This window comes from Crassostrea angulata, chromosome 8 (genome assembly GCF_025612915.1).
Source record: "Crassostrea angulata isolate pt1a10 chromosome 8, ASM2561291v2, whole genome shotgun sequence".
In the NCBI taxonomy this organism is placed as follows: domain Eukaryota; kingdom Metazoa; phylum Mollusca; class Bivalvia; order Ostreida; family Ostreidae; genus Magallana; species Magallana angulata.
In genome coordinates this window covers 58,995,169-59,009,514 of record NC_069118.1, presented here as the reverse complement: position 1 = coordinate 59,009,514, position 14,346 = coordinate 58,995,169, and the positions used below count along the sequence as shown (strand labels likewise).

At 34.6% G+C, this 14,346-nt stretch overlaps 1 protein-coding gene across 1 annotated transcript; it reads left to right on the top strand.

The window, feature by feature from the left end:
• The first annotated feature begins 1,713 nt into the window (after window positions 1–1,713).
• On the top strand, window positions 1,714–7,878 carry LOC128161680 (60S ribosomal protein L18a-like). Its single transcript, XM_052825044.1, has 5 exons — window positions 1,714–1,785; window positions 2,192–2,371; window positions 5,246–5,375; window positions 6,628–6,737; window positions 7,734–7,878. Exons 1-5 carry the CDS (start codon window positions 1,768–1,770, stop codon window positions 7,824–7,826), a joined length of 531 nt encoding a protein of 176 aa, XP_052681004.1. The 5' UTR covers window positions 1,714–1,767; the 3' UTR covers window positions 7,827–7,878.
• Window positions 7,879–14,346: the final 6,468 nt, after the last annotated feature.

Sequence of the window (14,346 nt, the reverse complement as noted above, 5' to 3'; positions counted from 1 at the left end):
TCACTATCCTCATAGTAGGTTTAGTATGCATGCCAAGTAAACTAAAATGACTTGATTAAATTAAACTAAAATGTGCCATGCTACGATCACGGTTTTCTGTACTTAATTGGGGGAATACTCAAGTTCACATAGCAGTGGTTCAACTTGTTGAATAATCATTTTATTGGATCGATGCCGGGGGCGGGAGTGTAGCTATACATAGAAAGATATATCTCCTCAGGAGATTAATTGATAATGCGCAAGTAATATACTATACAGACTAAGAACCACGCCGTGTTTATCCATTGAATCTCATAATTATTCAATATTTCGGTCAACACAAGATGGTTCTTGAGGAATCCTCATAATTTGACGTCACGGACAGGAAGCTGCATAAAAAGTATAAATAGCCACTAAACGATTACACACCATTGCTATTCTTAAACTGATGCATATTCATACTTACTTGGAATTTGACATATGGACTAAAATTTTCGAGAGAAATTATGTTTGTTGATCGCAATATGTATAGTTCTATTTATTGTAATTGCAAATAAGATATTTATTTTAATAATAATATTGAAATATGAATCCCAAACGAATAATGCAATTTTTGCCGCTAGGTGGTGTCCGTCAAATCCACTATCGACGTCACATGTGAGCTGACCGGTAGCAATAGAGGAGGCTCATAGAGCCTCCGTCTAAAAATTGTATTATTTTGCATATACGTAATTATACAAACAATCGATTGCAAGTTGTTTTAGAAGATAATTTATGAATTTCTTTTAAACTTAAAACTTACAAGATCAATAATAAGTGTGTCTCTGAATATTTATCTCAAATTATTCCTTATACTAGTAGTAATGATTCTGCATATAGAACTATCTATGTGTTATTTTTGTGTGTATTCTTCATTCTGCAATGACCTAATTATAAATTTATAAATATATATGGGAATGGAAATTATCAAACACTAGCACACATTACTTTTATTCCAGAATTAGTACAAAAATTGTAGTTGAATGGATGCAGAGGCGGTGATATAAAGTTTGAAGCAGAAAAGTTAAATTATCCCCACCTTTACACCTGTTGTAATTATTTCCTGCACTAACACCCCGACTTTTTCATAAAAATATAGGTACAGTAAATCTCAAGTGAAATTAAGACATCCTCTGATTGTTATCACAACACAATTAATACCTCTTGTTCTAAACCTATAAGATAACACCATGGCTTCAAAGCCCGGGCCTCAAACACCCCCCACCCCCCCCCCCCAAAAAAAATAACGAAAACGAAAAAAACCGTTGTACTAGCGGCGCATATACAAATGCAAACACCGTTTCAATGTTTTTCATAACTTATTTCAATTCTTATACAGATTATAATTAATTTCAGAGCAATAATAACACTAGAAAAATATCTTAATACCGTGAGATGCTTCGCTCCGAGGAAGGTGCGAAACATCGAGGTGCATCTCGGCGCGAAAAGTAGTGCGAACCGTCCTGGACCCCCCCCCCCCCCCCCCCCGGTTACCCACAACCCCCTCCCCAATCCCCCTCATGATGCATATGTACATAACATATAAAATGAGAACGTATGCTGTCATGGTGATCAATTAATTTATGATAAAAGACACACAATGTGTAGAGATACAAAGCGTCGTTTTTTATCCGCCTTCCAATTTATAAAGATTATTAGATCCGCGCACTATATTTTAAACTTCCGGTGTGGGCCTGCGAGATTGCGCGAGAAATCGCGAGATCCGGTCTTTTCCTCGTGTCCACCATAATGAAAGCTCGTGGAGATGTAATATATTTATTAAAACGTCAATTTTAGATTGTTGATGTAGAAAAAATGAAGTTTATTCGCAACATTTTATCACCATTTATGATAATTCAGTTGCCCATATGTTCATTGTCCTTTAAAGTACCTATGATAGACGATAAATGTAAACACGTGGGGAAGGGGGGGGGGGGGCTGCTGTGGAATGAGAGAAACACTTTATGGAATATATACGTTCGATCTTGATTGAACGATTTAAAGGAAGCAAATAAATAAAAATATAGATTTTAAACACATATTGGACTGGAGAGAATCAATATTAGCTCTCGTTAATGAGTAACTTGCTGGAAAATTTATTTTGTTCCAGGTTTATGTTAAATCACAAAGGCTCTGAGATTAGTTTACACTGTGTTATTTTTATGATTGACAGTTGAAGGAGTACCAGGTGGTCGGGCGGATGATGCCCCGCCCCAGGGACAGGGTCCCCGCCCTGTACCAAATGAAGATCTTTGCCCCGGACAAGTGTACAGCTAAGTCCAGGTTCTGGTACTTCGTGTCACAACTGAAGAAGATGAAGAAGACCCAGGGCGAAATTCTCCAGTGTAAAGAGGTAACAAATATCGGGGTTTTATTTGTTTTCATGGGTCATAGTGTTGTACTGGAAATTCTTGACTTATTCCAGAGAGTCAGTGGATTTTGGAGAAATACATGTACCTTTATGAGTAAAAAATCATTACATTTTTTTAATGATTTATCATCATAAGTTTTAACTAAATAAGATACAATATAAACAGTCAGAATGTTAATCGATCATTATATATTATTATTTATGAATAGAGAATCTTTGCGAGCCAAGGGTTGTTGATCCACATCATTACTCGGGAACGGTATCAAAAGTTAGATTTTTTTCCTGGATTTTGATTTATGCATACCGTATCTGATGTCATTGACAATGTTTTCATGCTGTTTTTCAAAAACCTATTGCGAAATATTTCCCAACACATGTAGCTTAAAACCCTTATTTTTTCTAGTCTATCTGATTGAGACCTCATGAAAGCATACGATGGTTCAATGACAAGCATACACTTAATTATGTACCAGCAAAGGCATGCACTCATTGATTAAGGATATACAGTGGGGCCTCAGATATCCGAACGCCAGATAACCGGACGCTTCAGTTTACGGACGATTTTATTAGGGAACAGATTTTTTATACGTTATTTTGTCTCATTTATCCGGAATTTCGCGTTCCGGATCCAGACGGTCTGTTTTTACCACAAAACACTAATTTACTACTTATCTTGCTTCATTTAACCGGACGGTAAAATTTGATGATACCCTACTCAGTACAAAAGATTACCCCTGTCAATTAATTTTCACACCTTTTTTACGTGCTAGACCCTCATGAGTAGCTTGTATAAATACACTGACTTCCCAAATCTCTTTCAAAAATTGGAAAATTGCCAACAACAGTGTATCACACTGCATTCACACACATATCACACTTGGACAGAAAGAATTCAGCTAAATTCGGTTATCATTATTGTCCGGTTAATATTTCATGACAAAATAATAAAATAAAGCAGAGTTCTTTATCTCTTAAAAACATTCACTCTAGCATGTGTTGCTATATGGTATGAAAGGCAAAAAAAACTAGTATCAACACTGGGAGCCATTGCATACAAATACAATATCAATCATGACAACAATAGACACATTTCAGATATCCGGACGCTTCACCTATCCGGACGATTCAACTTGGGAACGAAAGCGTCCGGATAACTGAGGCTCCACTGTACCGCACCCTACAAATAAATTAATTCTGTATGTAACATTTAACATTATTCCTAATTATTGTAATCACTACAGATCCTCGGCCATAAAAACATTATTTCAACTTGTTAAAATCAATGTCTATGGAGGCTACCATTACTGCATCAGTGTTGTTAAAGTACAGCATCTTTCATTGATTAAATTATAAATAAGCTGGGAGATTCTCTGGTGAAAAAAATCTCGACTTTTAGTAGCACTATATGCCAAGAGTTCATGAGGAGCGGTGCGGATCAGAAACCTTAGGCTAACAAAGATGTGTGTAGAGCTATATATTTAAGCTGTTTATGAAATCAACTTTATCAAACAAAGCTCCCTCATTATGTACTATAGATGTGATATATTCTCTGTTAGATTAGGTTTTTCAAGTGTAATGCAGAAGGTGTAAGATACACATCAAGTTTTGTATGATGCGTATCTATTGGGGCAGTAATTTCATTTCCTTTTGAGTAAAAATCATACGTTATAACCAAATGAGACGCATTGTGAATAAACAATATGGGAATGGATCAATACATATTAATTACATTAAAAGTATGGATAAAAGCTGTATAGTTAAGCTTTTTATGAACTTTATAAAATTAACCCCCCCCCCCCCCCACCCCCACCCCTTCTCCATGTACTATAGGTGAGATATATTTTCTTTTAATTTAGGTTTTTTTTCAAGTGTAATGCAAAAGGTGTAAGATACACATCAATTTTTGTATAATGCATACCTATTGTGGCAGTGACATCTTTTTCAGACTGTGTAACTGTTTTGTTCATGTCTGCACTCTATTTTATCTGCCAACATTATCCTCACCAACATCTGATCCCTCATCGGACCTCATTTATAGGTCATTGTAATGAGTGTTTTGTTGGACAAAAATATCCCAGATTTTCTCATACATTTCAAAAAAATATAAACGAGTTGATAAGCATTTAACTATTTTCATTTTCACAAGCTGATATTGTTGCCATATCAACTTCTGATCTCAATTTCACTTACAATTGAAATATATCCTGGAAAAGTTGGAAGACTATCAGTAGTGATTTTGTTTAAGATTTATATTGGCCCTCAGGCCTGCACTTTAAATCCACACACAAGAGAAAAAATCTTTGAAGGAGTGAGATAGAAATACTTGGAGTTGCTCTAACTGTGGTTAAACATCATCTGATACCATTGATAGACTTAAACATGAAATGTATTTTTAAATAAAAAAAATTATACAGATGTTGGAACACAACCCACTTCTTCATTTAATTAGCAGTTACTAAATATTTAAGGGATGTTTTTAATTGTGAAGACTTTCTCAAAGTTTACGGCAGTGTCAAATTTTTGATTGACAGCTTTGAAAGCTGTAAACAAAAGAAAAAATATTTGATTGATGCAGAACTTTTGAGCAGCCAATGAAAAAGTGGGCTATGGTTTTAGAAGGTTAGATCAAGTCGAGTAAAATTTTAGCAATTGAAAAGGGGCTTGATGATTTAACGCCCTCTGCCCCTCCATAATTGCTAAAATTTTACTTAGTAAGATCCAAGTTTACTAGAAAAGCAGCTACATGTACTGTATACTAGTATTAGGCAAATTAATATTTATATGAAGCGATATGAATATATATATAGTGAGTAGATGTTTTACTAATGTAAACATCATTGTTTTAAATTTACACAGATGTACGAGAAGCACCCCCTGGTGATCAAGAATGTTGGCATCTGGTTGAGATACGTGTCCCGTAGTGGAATCCACAACATGTACCGTGAATACCGTGACCTGACATCCGCTGGTGCTGTTACACAGTGCTGTAAGTAAAGTTTTATCACACTGTGCTGTAAGTTAAGTTGTACTGTAAATATTTATCACACTGTGCTGTAAGTTAAGTTGTAATGTCTGTAAATATTTATCACACAGTGCTGTAAGTAAAGTAAAATCATACTGTGCTTACTGATCATGCAACCAGTGCTGTTAGTAAACTTTTACAGTTAATAACTCAAGTGCTGTAAGTAAACATGCATTGAAAATAACTCCAATGCTTTAAGTAAACTTGTATTGAAAATAACTCAAGTGCTTTAGGTAAAGTTGTATTGAAAATAACTCCAGTGCTTTAAGTAAACTAGTACCTTAAATACAACTATTTGCACCACATTTACATCAGGAGTGTCTAACAGGTGCTTGAGAACTCTCGCCATTTTATGTTATACCTGTAGCAAAAACTTTGGCGAGTATCATGAACAACCCCTCCTCTGAACAGGTCTATGCTGCTACACATCGCTGTAAACTCGTGAATACTGTTATTTGATCAATAACTACTGGTGCTAAGTAACATATACACTTAAAGTTAAAGGGGTTGGGGATAATCAAAGCTTATAAAGATTTTAAAAAAGAGATATTAAAGACTGTTTTAGAGAATATCGGAGAATGACCCGATTTAAAAAAAATTCTAGGTTGTCCAAAGCACAGACGATAAGGAATTTCTTACTGTTTTGGGGTTCCAGCAGTTTTCATTGAATCTGTATTGATAGAAAAATATTAAAAATTGTGAAAAGATTAATCTCTCTTCCAGATTATATTTTAAGACGCAAATCTGTATTTATATTTTTTTGACTTGTATGACCAATTAAACTATGTACATATGACAGTTTTGGAAAAGGCTGTTGGTGTATAGGGTTGTCTCTAAAAATTGAAGTAGAAGGAAGAAATAAAAAAGTAGGAGGGGGTCTGGGGGGGTCTAACTTATAGTTAGGTTGTGTTAGAAATGCAATAATAGCCAGGTAATTATGTCATTTTAGGCGGAGGAATCATTATGTTGATAGTGAATTATTCTGTTCATTTAACTTCATTAGATTATTTACTGTGAATTGAATGATTGAGAAATATTCATTCTTTATATAATTTATTTAATAATAGGGGTGGGGGTTGGTGACTCAACCTGCTTAAAATCTTGAAGTGTTAATTTTTTCCATTGCTTATACCAGTATAGGTAAAACAGAATATTTAACAGAAATAGTGCTGATTTGTAATCTGTAACCTTGACGACGTTCTGTTGTGTGTTGTAGACCGTGACATGGGAGCCCGTCACAGAGCAAGAGCATCAACGATCCAGATCATCCGTGTGGAAGAAGTGGCAGCCTCAAAGACTCGCCGACCAAACATTAAGCAGTTCCACGTAAGTACAGGCTATATCCATTATTAAAACTAAAGGGACTTACTCTAGGCTTTGTCAAGTTACCAATTGCTTATTGAGCACTAAGAATTATTCGTGCACACCATATAAATGCAGTACCGTTACACACATTTCTAAATGTAGCATTCATGCCCCATGATAATTGCAAATTAGTAATGAAACTGCGATCAGAATTTCAATTATATTCAAAAGTGGGAATTCTGATGCAATTCTTAGGTTACAGATAACTGGGGGCCCAATTAATCTGGTGAGGTTAGATAAGTCATTATAGAAATGTATCTTATTCAATAAAAGTCAGAAAAAATTGTAATACATTGACTGGAAATTTAGTAATAGATCTTTGTTGATTGATAACTTGGGGCCCAATAAATTGCATGGACATAGGGCAAGTTTTTTTAACCACCAGTGAGACAAGTAAAATTGGGAATCGCTCTGGTCCACAAATTTTCATGCATAGTTTTGTCATTGTCCACTGGTATTACATTGCATTGCATTGTTTTACATGTACAGCTGCTTCGTTAGATGCTCACAGCTGCTTTCTGGTCCTGTACCCCCCACCCCCTCCCCAAATTCTACTATGTGTATTTACTGTTGTCTAGTGTCTGTCCCTTCACCCTCTCACACTTCCCAGTCTTCATCAATTAAAAAACCAAATGACAATTCAAAAATTGCCGCATTTTGTGAAAAAGAAACAGTTTCTTAACCACATTCATTTTTCTTGGCTATAGAATTTAGAATTAAATTTTAAAGAAAGGAAAATAATATCCTGATCTACCTGAATCATCTAGAGTTTCTTTATGACTTGATGCTGGCATTGATATTAAAGTTGTTGATATTTATCATATATATTTACAGTGATATATTTATTACTAGATTTACATGCATTGATTTTCATCTTTGATATTTACAACATTGATTTTTTATCTGTAGTATTTATAATGTGGATATTTAAGATGTTTGGTTTTTTTGTCTTTACAGAACAGCAAGATTCGCTTCCCCCTGACTCACAGACTGAACAGGAAGCTACACAAGCCCAGGTTCACCACATCGCGACCACACTTAACGTTCTAAAGCGGGACTGTAGGGGAACTGTGCTGTACATACAAATAAAAAAAATAACACAGCATGTGTTTGTCATGTTATCATGTAAAAGAGTTGGTACAAGTTAAGTCGTAGCGAAAACAAAGTGAGGTCCCAAAAATACAAGATTTTTTTTGAAGATACACCGGTAAATGATACAAGAAGACCCTATACAAGTGTATATTATATATATGCGGTATTGAAAGGCAAGGTGTGTTTGAAAATATTTTCAAAATTCCTGCAAAATAACCCTCCAAACCATTGGCAACATTTGTAAGTTGAGGGGAGGATGCAAGGACTTCTAAAATCGGGGAGGGGGGGGGGGGTATGAGGACTTTCCTTGGCTCAATTGGGAAAGTTTTTCTCAGACTTTCCAAATGAATCACAACTCTCTCCCGCCCCCATCTATTTAATTTGGTTCCAAAATTGTGCAGATATAAAGAGGGTTCAAGAAATTAGAAATGAACATTGGATCCCCTGGGAAAATTTCAAGAGGTGTGTATGTATGTATATATATATATAGAGAGAAAGTCTTGAGAATAAATATAGAATGAAACAATCCTCTCATTCTTGAAGTAGGGGTCTAGGATCTAACTATGAACGCCGTTGTGTAAATGTTGAAATATTATATTGGTCTAGAAGTAATTAAAATTCATGTTATAATACCGGTAGGCCCGCATGTACATTCAAAGATTCAAATTCTGCTGCTGTCTTCACAGTGTTAAAATGTATGCTTACAATCGTGCCATCTTGCGATTAGTGTAAATTAAGAACTAATTTTACTGTATCGTATGATTGCGATGAAAAAAGACGTGTTATTTCACGACCGAAACATCCGTATTAACACTTGTATATTGATGAGAAAAAAGGGGTAAATGTAAAAATTTCACTTTGTATAACTTTTCCTAACTCTATTAACTTTATATTAATATATGTTTACCTCTGACCAATTTATATGTATATTTTAATGTTATTTTTGTCCTCATGTGCCATATGTTTGAAATGGTTTTGAGCGAATAAATGAACTTGAACTTGAACTTGCAACGGTTCATAGCAATAACGGTTAACCCATTCACGAAAGGAGAGCATGTATGTCAAAGGAAGGCAGGGGGTTCGGAGGTCCCCAATGGGCCCACGGCTGAAGCCTCTGGGACCTGAATTTTCTGCATTTCTGACAGCTTGATTTTAGTGTCGACCATATAATGAAAATGCATCACGCATTCAACCTATAAAACGACTATTATATATACGTATTTTAAGAATTAAAAAAATCACAAGTGTGTGATGGAATTTAATTTTATGTAGTTGTGCATTTTCTATTCTGACCGCTCCAAGTTATTATGAAATCAAAGTACTGAGAGTACTGAAAGACGGGGTCCTGAAAGTTTGAATTTGTAATTGTCCACATTTTCCTCGAATATGTTCCAAATATTATGAGTTTGAATTAGTTGTTTCAATCTAGTATTTAAAAATTCGGCTTTTTGCAATTGTCTGATACTTTGTCTAAATTTTACTAAATACCGGCCGGGACTGTTCTTCATAATTGTTAAAAATTGACACATCGGTATTTTATGTAAGATAAGACCCCAAGGAAAATTTTTAAAACTTCAACTAACCGGGAAAATCAAAACAACTATATTTAGGTAGATAATTTAAATAATTAGATTTATTTAATTTTGTGATACATACATGACTTAAACGATTTAATGCGTGTTTTTATAATATATATTTTCTATAATGCATGAAAAGTTTCTGCACTATTTTCTTACGCGTAGACTCAATTCATGTGTTCTACGCGTGCCTTCCGGTTTGAGACTTCGGCTGACAGTAAACTAAAAGACGGGGTCACGTGACCCCGTCTAAAATATGACATTGTTACAATGCCTTTTCGTTTAAGGTAACCGTTATATTGTCTTATTATAAAAAGACAAGGGACATTAGCATTCTTTCTCTACAATAACAGTAAATATCAAATCCATATATGCTATATCTAAACAACTTTATAGGAATTACAACAAATAAGTCGGTACCGACAATTCCCCAGACATTTTCCAACGTATGTCGTCACTTTACTTTCCTATGATATTCTTTTTAAAAGCACCATCACGATCCCCGTAAAATGAGGTATATATAGCGTGGATTGTCTAAACTTATAAAAATGGCAACCCTCAATCGGCACGTAGATTAGACATACTTCACTGACATATTTCACAGAATGTGTTAAGATATAAGGTTAAACAGTCCAAAACTAGAGCATTTTTTGTGCGCTGTAAATTGCAAGTTTTGCGTATTGGATCGAGGAACTGTAGTTCTACGGAATGTGAACCCAAATTTTCCCGTAGAGTTAAGCTATAATACGCAAGGCGATCTGTTGAATCCAAGAAAATTCAGAACTTTGAGGTATGCATGCGCAGTAGAATCTCTCCTCTAGCGCCGCAACAACTCGGCGGCATCTTCACCCGTTTTCCTCAAAGACCATGTTGAAAAAGTTTGATTTAAATCCCATGTAAGACTCCGCAGCGCGTGAGATTAAACTTAACTAGATGCTGTCATTAGACAGTAATACCCGCACCATGTGTTTGCCCCTAAATAACACTGTTTTGTACCAGTTTAATTAAAAATGAAGGCTATATGCAAGCTCCGGTAATACAATTAAAATTTAAATTTTTCATAACTGAAGGATGAGATCCCTTCCCATATGATAATACACATCGTGACATGAGCAGCACTTTATGTGCAATTTGGGGTAGAACTGTTTGCAGTGAATTTTCAGTTAATCAATAATCTTAACATTTTATGTCATAGAAAGTATAATGGTCTACATAATTATTACAAACAAACCAAAAATTAAATTATGCCCCCTCCCCGTGGCGGTTGCCGGTTTTAGATTTGCTTCTGTGTGCCTACATGAACATCATCGTGTGCACAGATTTAGAGAAGGGGTGGGAGTGAGGGGTCCAGACCCCCCCCCTCCCCATGAACATTCATTTATATCAATTGTAAAATTACCAAAAATACACCTTGGACCCCAATGCTCTTACAGACATGTAAACGCCCTAACCCATTGCGCTTCAGTGTTAGGTAACATTATTTGGGGGGGGGGGGGTAAATATTAAATCAATATTTAATATACTTTATTGTTTATCTCAATAGAAAGTATACATGTACATCACAATATGCAGGGGTCCTGCACCACCTTAAAGCTGTCATTTACCTAATAAAATAATGCAAGTGGATTTGAAGAATAGGTCATAAAAATACATGCATGTTACAAATGAATGATCTTTGTCTGAAGTTACGTACACAACACAGGTCTGCATGTCTCATTAGCGGGTACTAGTTTTACCCAGCTCTTCGATTAGATGGGTTCACGTGTATACATACATTGGTGTTGCTAAAACGCGGAACGGAAAACGGAACGGAAAGCGGAACGGAAGGGAAAACGGAAAATCTTATCTAATGTTATTTACCTCATAGATTTGTTAATCATGCTAAAACGATATACTTTATGTACCCTTTTAAATTTTTTTGAAAGATTAGCAATATTAGATTATTTATTCAAGAATATTTATTTTCTCAAAATTAACAGTACATGCATTGACCACTATATTCTGTCCCAAAATATCCTCGATTCACTTTTTGCTGTATATTTATATATACCTCAGGGTTCAAGCGATTCTCTTTTAGAAGCATTAAACATTCTCATTATTCTTTCTTTAAAACGTCCTCTCTAGCTTATCAGCTGGTATAAATACACGGCTAAAAATAAAGAAGTCTACGGGGTTTTGCATTTCAACAGACCCGGATGATAGTGTTGAAAAATTGTGCAAGGTCTTCTGAGTGACTTCCAAATGGAGAAAAGATGTCAACATTTTCCATTATAAATCGTCCAAATGTGCAGCATGAATATTTTGGGATCAGACTATAGTCCCAATATATAATCGGAAAATCAAACCAGGCAACGTCTAGAGCTCTCTATTCGGATCATATGTATATAGCTGCTGGAATAAACAATTGCTTAGTAATGCAAACGTAAACAAAATTGCATTGCTACAAATACTAGTTTCACAAATTACTAGTTTCACAAATTACCGGGTATTTTAATGTTTACTGTATTTTAATTTTTGATGTCGTCAGTCCTACGGTGTGGTTTTTCTTCCATCTCAATGATACTGTATCGTCTGTGTGATAAAAGATCGTCTAGAACACCAAAAATTCAATTATTGATGTAAGTATATACATGTACATGATTTTTTTAATATAAAAAAACTCAAAACACGCATAAAACGCTTTCACTAACTGCGTACGTTACGCTGATATGCCAGCAATACCAATTCAGAAAAATAAGTAAAAAGTTATAGCTAATTTGCTCATTTAATCATGTTAATGTTTCACAATTCGTATACATTTGATTTTTCCGTTTCGTACTCAACTAAAGCCGAATGAATACAATGCTATAATTGATAGACATTCATATGAATATTAATAAGATAACAACATGTTGATAATCATTCATTAGATATAAATAAAAGATACAAAGTAAATCGTTTCTGGCCAGTCTATACCCTTTTTAAGCGATAAACGTGATGATATTTTCCATTCCGTTCCACTTTCCGTTCCGTTTTCCGTTCCGCGTTTTAGCAACACCCATACATACATGTCTGTGTTAAAAGGATTAGTTAAGATCAGCTAAAGGAATTCATTATTGTGTTTTAATTGGATTATCATTATGATGTTGACCAATTTAGGTAAGCATAATACATGTAGTAGCAGTAGCACAATATAATGAGATGCCAGCATACATATAAAGTTCTACTTTCACTTTCTAAATGTGATCTCCCTTTGACAGCATACTGTATCATCATCTTTATATATTTAAATAAGCTTATCATCGTTACCAATCCTATCGCATTTGTAAAGTTTCTGTCATTTTAGTTGCAAAAGTTATTTTTTTCATTTGTCAGACTGCATGCACTATTGAGTTGACCCCGTATTGACCCTGTATAAACAATTTCTTATTAAATTTGTGTATTACATGTAAGGAGGTGTAGACACTTATCATTTTTATATGAGTTATAAAAGGAAGGAAGGAGTATTTCTTTCTTAATGTATTATAATGCATCAAATACAATGTAGGTCATGACCTTATGGGACTGTTCTGACCCCACGAAACAGGAAAATACAAAATATCTTCTAATGTCATTATGATGCATCAAATGGTGTAAAGTACATTAATGGCCCCCAGGTGTTGTCTTTAACCCCCCCCCCCCCCCGCCTTTATGAAATAGGAAATGATATGATACACTGTATATTTTGTTAACTTCTGAGATCTGAGATCCTCATCCCTAAACCATATAATTTATTTTTGCTCTTTGTGTCATTACGCGTAAAATTGTTTATAGATTATGCGCCCTTGGAGACACCCTGACATTTTAGAACTAGAAATAATAATTTATCTTATTCATATGTTATACAGTAGTGTTTGATCCATGTGGGTAATTCCTAGCCTAATGATGTCACTGCTTTGTTTAGGAGACTTTACAATTGCCCCAAATAGGCGAATACACATGGAAGTGATGCATATAACATTTTGTTTATAAATCTTAAAAATTGAATTAAGCAATTTCCAAAATGTTAATGTGAATCACGAGGAAAAAGCAATCAAGAAATGATTTAAAATTTGCTACTGTACACATGTAAGAATGTATTAAGAAGACTGAATCTTTATAACCAGGTAAGATTGGGGGTGGGGGGGGGTGAATGTGGAGTATAAACATTTATAATTTGAATCATTTATTGTTATTAATTTTAACTTGTCAATGAAAACTACTTATTGATCCCAAGGTAGAAATACGACCTCTGATCATATCTCAATAGATCGATCATTTGTCAATTATGCAAGGTGTAATATAATTTTGTTTGAGAATAACATTTTTTACCAGTTTATAAAAGTTTTTAGACACCCAAATTATATTTTGATTTTAATAGATCATTTGACAAGGGAGGGGGGGGGGGGGAGAACAGTTTATATTTGATTTTGTTTGGGAGTGGGGGTTCCAAGTCATATATTTGACAATTTTTTAATGTAATTTAAAATAAGACTAAGCCATACTACAGTCATGAACATGAATAGTATAGAACAAAACACAAACTAATACATGTACATGTATATATACATAGGAAGTATTACAAAACAGATGATTGATCTATATCTGGGTTCTTAAATTGAATCATATATCATGTACATATTATATAATTGTTTCTTTGTTCAAGGCATTTAAGATGGTATGTAGGTCATGATCCCAAGTGCTCTTCCTGCAATTATTAAATATCATAAAAACCATTGAGATCCCCACCTTAATCCAAAGAAATTATTCCTCCTTAGGTCATGCAGGCGCATCAGATCATTATGGCATGCAAGTCATGACCCTAAGGGGTCATCCTGACCCCCTTAGAATAAGAAATTGTCAATTATCTTTAAATTATTGATGTTTGATGATCCTATCTCTAT